General features: G+C 52.7%; 2 protein-coding genes across 3 annotated transcripts in view; one reads left to right on the top strand and one right to left on the bottom strand.

Annotated features, from left to right (window-relative positions):
• Window positions 1–3,805, top strand: part of CLCNKB (chloride channel, voltage-sensitive Kb) — a 12,593-nt gene extending 8,788 nt beyond the window's left edge. For both annotated transcript variants that reach the window (XM_006883617.1, XM_006883616.1), the window contains 5 exons: window positions 1,108–1,241; window positions 1,903–1,991; window positions 2,129–2,212; window positions 3,323–3,409; window positions 3,758–3,805. In XM_006883617.1, coding sequence (XP_006883679.1) covers window positions 1,108–1,241; window positions 1,903–1,991; window positions 2,129–2,212; window positions 3,323–3,409; window positions 3,758–3,805 — 442 coding nt within the window. The remainder of the gene's footprint in view (window positions 1–1,107; window positions 1,242–1,902; window positions 1,992–2,128; window positions 2,213–3,322; window positions 3,410–3,757) is intronic.
• Window positions 3,806–5,176: 1,371 nt separating this feature from the next.
• The window catches only part of FAM131C (family with sequence similarity 131, member C), a 25,325-nt gene continuing 21,989 nt past the window's right edge, over window positions 5,177–8,512 (bottom strand). The window contains exons 5-7 of the mRNA XM_006883615.1: window positions 7,030–7,212; window positions 6,791–6,901; window positions 5,177–5,433 (exon numbers count right to left, since the gene is read on the bottom strand). Coding sequence (XP_006883677.1) covers window positions 5,177–5,433; window positions 6,791–6,901; window positions 7,030–7,212 — 551 coding nt within the window. The remainder of the gene's footprint in view (window positions 5,434–6,790; window positions 6,902–7,029; window positions 7,213–8,512) is intronic.

The following is an 8,512-nucleotide window of genomic DNA, read 5'->3' as shown; positions in this document are numbered from 1 at the left end:
ACCTCTCCCACCACCACCACCTCTCCACCTCTCCCACCACCACTACCTCTCCCACCACTACCACTACATCTTCCACCACCACCACCTCTCCCGCCTCCTTATCTATCACCACTTCTTTCAGCACCACCATTTCTTCCACCATTTCCATTATCACTAGCACCTCTACCACCACCACCATCAACACCTCCACCACCTGCACCTTCCACCAACTGCATCTCCATCACCTTCACCAGCAAAATCACTACATCCTGGTCCATCACCACAACTTTCCCCACCTTTCCCAACCACCACCACCTCTAGATGTTATCAAATCGATTCCAGTCCACTATAGCCCATGTGTGTGTGTCAGACCAGAACCATAGTTCTCCTGTGGGTACACATGAACTCCAAGTGCAAGGCCAGTCTTCTGAGGTTGTTCTAGGTTGGTTTGAACCTCCAGCCTTTTTGTAAGCAGCCAGATTCATCCACATCACCTAGGGATTACATTTTCACACCTGTTGGACTAAGATATTGGAATGTAGGGACATTCTATGTGTTACTCCAAGTCTTTCGAGTCAGAACTAGATCAGAAAAGCTATGACCCCAAGTCATGTCCTATTGTTTTTATGGGGTGTTGAGAACTGGAGGAAGGAAATGGACTTGGAGGTCGTCACTTGACCAGATAGGATCGGCTCAGGAGAAGCAGAACTGAGAGGCTCTGATAGCCACAAATCCAAGACCCAGGTCCAAATTTCTGCAAGCTGCTGCCTTGTTGCAAGTTTCAGTTTCAGCAAAATGGGGTAGTTACTCCAATGGTTTTTAAGTGGTTACTTTTTATGGGGAGCATAGAAGTTTTCTAAAATTGAAATTCTTCAGGGCCCCTGTTGGATGAGACGAGAGGACGCTGCCTCCCCTGACCAGCAGAGGAGGGCTGGTTGGGGGGCACAGGGCACAGAGAACAGGCCGCTAAGCAAGATGGGACCAGGTGTCTGTCCACCTTGGGGCTCCTCACTCCAGGAACCCCTGTCTCTGTCCACTCTTGAGAACCACAGGTCCCAGGTCCCATCAAAGCTCCCTAGGCACCCTGCCTCATCAGGACATCCTCTCATCCCAACCCTCCATCCACAGCTCCGAAGGCGTGATTGTGGAACACTTCATGAACTGCGCCATCACCACGCTGGCCAAGGACACACCCCTGGAAGAGGTGGTCAAGGTCGTGACCTCTACAGATGTGGCTGAGTTCCCTCTGACGGAGAGCACAGGTGCCAGTGGGAAGTGGGGAGGGAGCAGTCCCTGGGCTTTATCTCTTGGCCCAAGAAAGGAAAGGCCCAGCATTGGAGCTGTCAGGCAGATCCGAATCTAAATCCAGGTTCTGCGACTTAATAGGCTGTGTGACCTTGGGCAAGTCACATCACCTCTCTGAGCCTGTTTCCTTATTAACAAATGGAAATAATAACCACTCTGCCTTGAGGTAGCTGATGCACTTAAATGAGAGAGAGGGTGCTTGCCAAATGCCAGAGGGTGGTACTATTAGAATTATTAACCATCTTTGTAAGTAAATTCCGGGGAAGCAGGCCCTGTGAGTTTGGAAGGTAGAGATGGTAATAGACACCACTACAGTCCTTCCTGAAGGGTTCTTTCATTCAGGGTCCCCTTCAAGTCACCCTGGGTACTTGAAGTCTCCTCCACCCAAACCCTGTAGCCATTAGAATATAAATATTTTTAAGATATATAAACGATGGCTCTTGTCTAAAATATGTAAGCTTAAAGAAGTGTTACCACACTTGGCCTCTCCTCGCCTGTGATGTGGGTGGCAATGATGCTGGGCCTGGGCCTCCACTCTCAGAGGTTCCTGGGCGACAAGGCCCAACACAGAGTTGTCTCTGCTTTAAAATGCTACTCTCTCCCTCTCCACTTGTCTAGAGTCCCAAATCCTGGTGGGCTTTGTGCGAAGGGCCCAGTTGATGCAGGCCCTCCAGGCTGAACCAACTTCTTGGCCTCCAGAACACCAGGTGGGCGCTAGTGAGGTGTCGGATGAAGTTAGGGGGAAATAGGAGGAGAGAAAGGACCAATCTGACCTATGGTGAGGTGGTCCAAGAGGGGGATCCTGGAGGAGGCTGGACTGGCCCCAAAACTCTCCTCTCTCCAGAGGTGTTTCCAGGACATCTTGGCTGGTGGCTGTCCTGTGGAGCCTGTGACCCTGCAGCTGTCCCCAGAAATGTCCCTGCACCAGGTACTGGAAGCCATCTGGGCATGGGGGAAGATGAGGCCCTTGGGGGTAGATGACAAAAACTTGGGGAGGAAACTTAGCTTCTAGTCTCCCCGCCGGCTACACTGCTGTCCACACTTTATCCACAGAGTGGACGGAGCAGGGCCTGCCTGGTCTGTGTCTCACTCCTAGGGGTGTCAGGACGATGCAAAAGGACCAGAGATGTGGGCAGGCTTAGGGCATAGAAGCCCCTGGGTGGACAGAGAGGAGCTGGGATAGAAGGTGCTCTGTCAGAACCTGACCATGAAAGGATAATGGATCTCCTCTGGCAGGATTTGATCTTGGTCAGAGAGGGAGAGAGGGGTGTGTCAGGTCTGGATAGACTAACCAGGTGGGCAGGAACACGGGAAGCAGGAAGCTGAGGGAAAGTGGGACAGTGGCTAGTAACTGAAAGGTCAGTAGTTCAAACTCACTAGTGGGTCCATGGGAGGGAGATGTGACCATCTGCTACAATAAAGATATAAAGCCTTGAAAGTCTTTCATTCCCCCTTATGATAGGGCAGTTTCACTCTGTTCTGTAGGGTCACTATGAATTGGAGTCAGCTCCTTGGCAATGAATTACAGGTGGAGAAAGACATTGGTTAAAAATATGGGGTTTTGCATCAAAGCACACATGAGGCTTTCAGTTCACCACATGCGACCTTCCTGTGTGCAGCTGGCCAAATTATTTAGACATTTTAACACCAAGTGGCCTCTGTCCTGCTCCCCCCACAAAACCTGGCACATAGGATTGAGGAGGGGCAGAAGCAGGGTAGGGACCCTGGAGTAATCCTCATCCAGCTTTGCCATTGGAAGGCAGGCAGGTCCTTCACATTTGAGTGTTCAAATTTGAACCAATTTAGAATTTGAGTTTGTTTCCTGCATGGAGTGTGGGGACCCCTGGTGGTTTTATTTCACATTGCAAGTCTGGGTCCCAAGTCTTCCTCAAAAGGTGAGAGGTGCGGCACCTTTGGCCAAGCCTCCCACCTCTGCTCAGAGCCATCGACCTGGGCACCTTGCAGTCAGAGGGGCGGGATGGACACCCCTCTCGGGGTTGGCATCTCCCCATTGATGCTTCTTGACATCCGCTTCCAGGCACACAACCTCTTTGAGCTGATGAACCTTCAGTCTCTTTTCGTGACTTCTCGGGGCAAAGCTGTGGGCTTTGTGTCCTGGGTGGAGGTACGAGGGCCCCTCAGGGTGGAGTGAATTGGAGGCTCTATGCACGAGCTGGCTGTGGGAGGGGCATAAAAATCTTCCCAACCAAATTTGGGAGCAGGGTTCCTGCGATCCTTATGACCACCTCTTCCTGTCCCTGTCCTCCTGTCAGATCCCAGACTATCCAGCTGGTCTTATCTATTGTTATTACCCTGACACTCTTCAGACTTCATGATCCCGTCTGTGCAGTGAGAAGCACTGGCTCTAACATTTATCCCAAATCCAACCCTGATGGAGTCAAATAAAGCTGGAGTCCTCCCTCTTAACTGCCCCTATACCCTCCCTTCAAAAATCCTTCTCTTTCTGTTCTAGTTGAAGAAAGCAATTTCTAACCTGACAAATCCCCCGGCCCCAAAGTGAACCAGACAGCCTGTCGAGGCAGTTGCTTAGAGACAGAGGTTGGGCGAAGACTCTGCCTCCCTACATTCCATCACAAACGCCCCCCCCCCGTGCCCCCAACCCAGCTCAGTTTCTTGGCACAACAAATTATGTAGCCTGTTCACTGGGGCACCTACTACATGAGCTTATGGGCAAACTCCACCCTGGACAGAGCTCAGGGAGCTGGACCCCAGAAAGCCACTGTAACAGTGCGTGTTCAATAAACAGTTGTCAAACTCATGAATGAAGACTTACACTGTCATATGAGGGTTGTCTGATACCCAACCAGGAGCTACCAAGATAAATAAAGCTCACCCAGAGCTTTACTTTCTGTATATCTCTCATCTTATTTCCAATGGTATTTATCTGGCATCATACCTGCCTGAACCCTTGTGTGAGCTCTTGGGGTTCCTGATTGTCAAAGGCATTGACGTTCTGGGACCCTGGTTCCCTCTTCCTCTCCACTTCCTGGTAGGGAGATGTGGGAGAGAGGGTCCTTAGGGCAGAGCCCCAGCCTGTGTTCTTACCAGGGTCTATGGCATTCATGACAATACAATGGAAACTGGTGGTCCCTCCCTCTTTCTTGACTGATTGAAGGCTGATAGAACAGGACCCCCATGTAGCCCCTGGGCACCCTCCATGGGGTCTCCCCAGGATGGGTGTGTGTGTCCTTCTAGGCCCCCCTCCCAGGGGCCCAAGGACAAGCCTTCTCCAGCAGAGGTGAACCCAAGGGGTCATCCAGGATGAAGCCATCACTTTAATGTCTTTAGAGAACCTCAGAGGAGGTGGGAGAGGATACAGGAGAGAGAGTGGGCTCCCTGGGGATGGGGACACCCAGGAGACAGGTTTAGAAAGTAAGAGGGGGACAGACATTCCAGACAGAGTCAGTCGTCCTGATGAAGAGAGCTGAGGAGAAGAGGGTGCTTAGCTACCAGAAGAGGCTACCCCACCTGGGACTGTGGGGCAGAAGCCAGAGGGAGTAGGGAAGGGCTATGCCCCCAGGATCAAGACCCCACCCCAAGTGGGTGTCCCAGCCTCTTCCTCGGTTCGCCTACCTGTGACTGGCTGTCAGCCCCTGTGGGGTGGCCTGCCCTGGTGTCTGCTATGAGAGTCTTTGAGGACGGTGGAAGGCCTGGCCTGGGACGTTCCCCGGTGCCAGGTGAAGAAGAAAGGGGAAAAGTGTAGTCCCAACTGCTGGGGCAGGTCCACGGAGGCACAGAGTGGTCACCCAAGTGCTGGCCCTCACCCCTGCCACACCCATCCTGTGCCTTCCCGAGGACTCGAGGGCTCCCCAGCCCAGAACCCCAGTGTGCCCGGCGCCCACCAGGCCAGGTCCTGGCTGTGAACCCCGCCTCAGTTATAGAACACCTCGTCTTCCTCCTCGGAGAGGGAGCCGCTGTCCACTGAAGGCAGTGAGCCCTGGCCGGGGCCCCCTGGAAGCCGCTGCCGATGCTGCTGCTCGGGGCTGGGGGGCTGCGGGCAAGCTGCTGTGCTGGGGGGTTCCTCGGGTGAGGGCCAGCCATCGGGGGAGAGGCCAGAGGAGAAGGCCAGAAGACTGTCATCCTGTGAGTGGCTCAGGAAGCTGTCCTGCAGGTAGATGCTCTCCAGGTCTGGAAACCAGCAACAGATGGGGGTGAGGAGCAGAAGGCCGGGGGCTAGACCCCACCACTGACAAGCTGTGTGACCTTGAGCAAGTCACTAACTTCTCTGAGCCTCAGCTTCCTCCCTGGGGTTCGCAGGGATGCCGGGGGTCTGAGTCCAGCTCTTAGTGCAGAGAGTCTGCCTGTCCTCGAAACCTTGCAGCTCTGGCCTTGTCCTCACAGTCGGGGGATTAAGTGAAATTAATCGTGTGCAGGCAGGACCCAGGACCTGGGCTCCCTCCATGTTGTCGAGTTAAGTATGACTCATAGAAATCTATGAACTAAAGATCTGAACTCTGTTCTATCCTGCACCATCCTCACACTTCCCGACACACAAGAGCCCACTGCAGCAGTCACCGTGTCAATCCACCTGGTCAAGGGTCTTCCTCTCCTTTGCGGACCCTCCACCCTTCCCAGCATCATGTCCTTCCCCAAGAAATAGCCCCTCCTAGCAAAATGCTCAAAGAATGTGAGGTGAAGCCTCATCATTCTTGCATTCAAAGAGCACTCTGGCTGCACCCTCTCCAAGACATATCTGTTCGTTTTCTTGGCCGTCCATGGGATGCTCAGTGCTATTCTCCGACACCACAGCTCAAAGGCATCAATTCTTTTCCTGCCATCCTTATTCATTGTCCAGGTCTCAGATGCAAATAATTAGAAAGACCATGGTCTGAATCCAATGCACCTTAGTCCTCAAACTGACATCATTACTCCTCAATAATAAGCCCTTCTTAGTCACTGGGATTTCGAGGAAGGTGCTTGGTCTACCTGCTTCTAAAGTTCTGATCCTGGCTGATGCCTTTAGATGTGTAATTCAGTTTCTGAGTCTCCTAGTGCCTCTGTGCCTTATTTTTAAGAAGTGTGTTGGAGGCCAGACCTGGGAATAAAAGTCTAGCAAGGAGAGTGCCTCCAGAAAGCAGTTTCAGGGGCCCAGCTCCCTTCAGAGGGCCTAGGACTCCTTGGATGTAGACGTCCAATCAGTACCAAAGTGACCCTGGTAGCACATGGGTTAGGGCTGGGCTGTTGTGATGATGGCGTGAAATAACATACGTGAAATGCTCAGCCTGGAAGAAGCACTTCCACCACGTGGTCTGACATTGTCATCGTCATTGTTCTCTGCATCACGCTCATGCATGCCCCAAGTGGACAGGGCAAGGATCACTAGCCCCATTTCACAGATGAAGAAACTAAGGCCAAGGGAAAGAAGGGGCTTGCTCAAGGTCACACTGCACTTGGTGACAGACCAGGCCTCCTCTTCAGCTCTGCTGCCCTCTCCTGACCCTGAACCCCGCCCCGACCCTGACGCGCCCCCCCCCTTAGGTTGTACCCTGTATGTGGACAACATCCTGGGTGCTGCTCTCCGGGTGCAGCTCCTCATCGTCCAGCGAGGACCAGGCGCTCAGTGTGGCCTCTGTGATGGCAAACTGCTCAGCAACCCCTGTGGGGGGAGAGTGAGGCACAGCTCAGTGAGACAAGCTGCACACCGTCCTGTCTACCCATGCCCATTGCTGCCCAGGCAGTGCCCGCAGGCTGACCCTGCAGATCCCTGCCAGCCCCCACGCTGACCTGCAGCAAAGCGGGCCTCTCTCAGCTCGTCCGGAAGGCAGCAGTAATGCTCGTCCTCTGCTGACGACAGCTCCCAGCCGGACCACTGGGCGCTCCAGCCCTTCCACTCGATGAGGTGGGCCACACGGCCGCGCGCCATGGCCGTGGGCTTTGTGATGTGGTCCTTGATGCTCTGCACCACGCCTGTGGGTAGCGAGGGTCAAACGGGAGACTGTCCTACCAAGCCAAGGTCCCCCTCAGGGCCCCACTCCCCAGTATCTTGGGCCTACCTCATAGGCTGTACCCATGTCCATTCACTGCCTACTTAACACCAAATGGCCTGGACTCACTGAGCCCCACACTCACTCAGTGCCCTGTCCCGATTTTGTACCTCATGTCATTCTGACCAAGGACCATCCCCACTCGCTGCTCTTTGACCTCCCCAAATCCTACGACTACACTTCACTCAGCTACTCCCCTGCCCACATGCATGTCCTACTGACTCCCAACTTCCTGCTGTCCATGATGTGCCCACCTGATTTGTCTATCCCAGGCCTGAAAAACCCTTCCTTCCCTCTCTGACCAAGTTCAGGCTCTTCCCTGGAGGAGACCCATTAGCCTTTAATTAAAGAGGTCTGACAAATCATCTCCTGGCCCAGAGCCAGCTCTGCTGGAGTATGAGCTGACGGGGTGGTGCAGGCTGGCAGAACTTCCTGGGAGAACTGGGACAGGAATTAGACTTTGATGGATGGTTTGGGTTTGGCCAGATGGTGGCAAGACGGGAGATTACTTCAGGGAGAAGCACAGGATGAAGGTATGGAAGAGTCTGGTGGGATTCCAGGACTACCAGAATGAGATATGGGGTACCACCAGGACTGGGGTGGCAGAAGAGAAAGGGAGCCAATCAGGGGTCAAACGTGGGTGTCTCCTCAGAGCAATGGGGAGCCAGCATGTGACAGCAAGCCGTGGAATGGCGAGGGAGACCTGCTGCTTAGGAAGACCTCTGAATTAGGAGCTGGGGACAAGGGTGGAGACAGGGAGAGAAGTGGGTGCCATTGCAGTGTCTTATCAAGAGTCTGAGCGAATCTTTCTCCTTTCCTTCCCCCCTCCCTCTACCCATCAAACTGTTCAACCCTGTGATTTCATCCCCTACCCATCCTCACCTCTCCACTTCCCCCTCCCCACCCTTGAATTCCCATACATGTTTTACTCGTTACCCTTCTATTTTTACAATAATGGTCTTATTCGCTCAGTGATCCGGGGGAAAAGACAGGGTAATGATGGGCAAGTGATTGATTTTTTTTTTAATTTAGAAAACAGTTTGAGGTTTTATTGTCAAAATTTAATCTGTAAACTCAGGTATGCCATTTACTTCAGATAATCTGTGTCCTTAGCTAGAAAATTATATCCTAGTTTTTTTGTTTTTTTTAAATTTAGTTTGTTTATTTTTCATTTCAATGAACATCTACAGAGATTTTGGAATTCCATTCATTCATTGTTGCAC

Source organism: Elephantulus edwardii, unplaced genomic scaffold, assembly GCF_000299155.1.
Source record: "Elephantulus edwardii isolate Elephantulus edwardi_28Jun2011 unplaced genomic scaffold, EleEdw1.0 scaffold00028, whole genome shotgun sequence".
NCBI lineage: Eukaryota > Metazoa > Chordata > Mammalia > Macroscelidea > Macroscelididae > Elephantulus > Elephantulus edwardii.
Note: the sequence above shows the minus strand (reverse complement) of the source record. Positions and strands in the feature narration are given on the sequence as shown.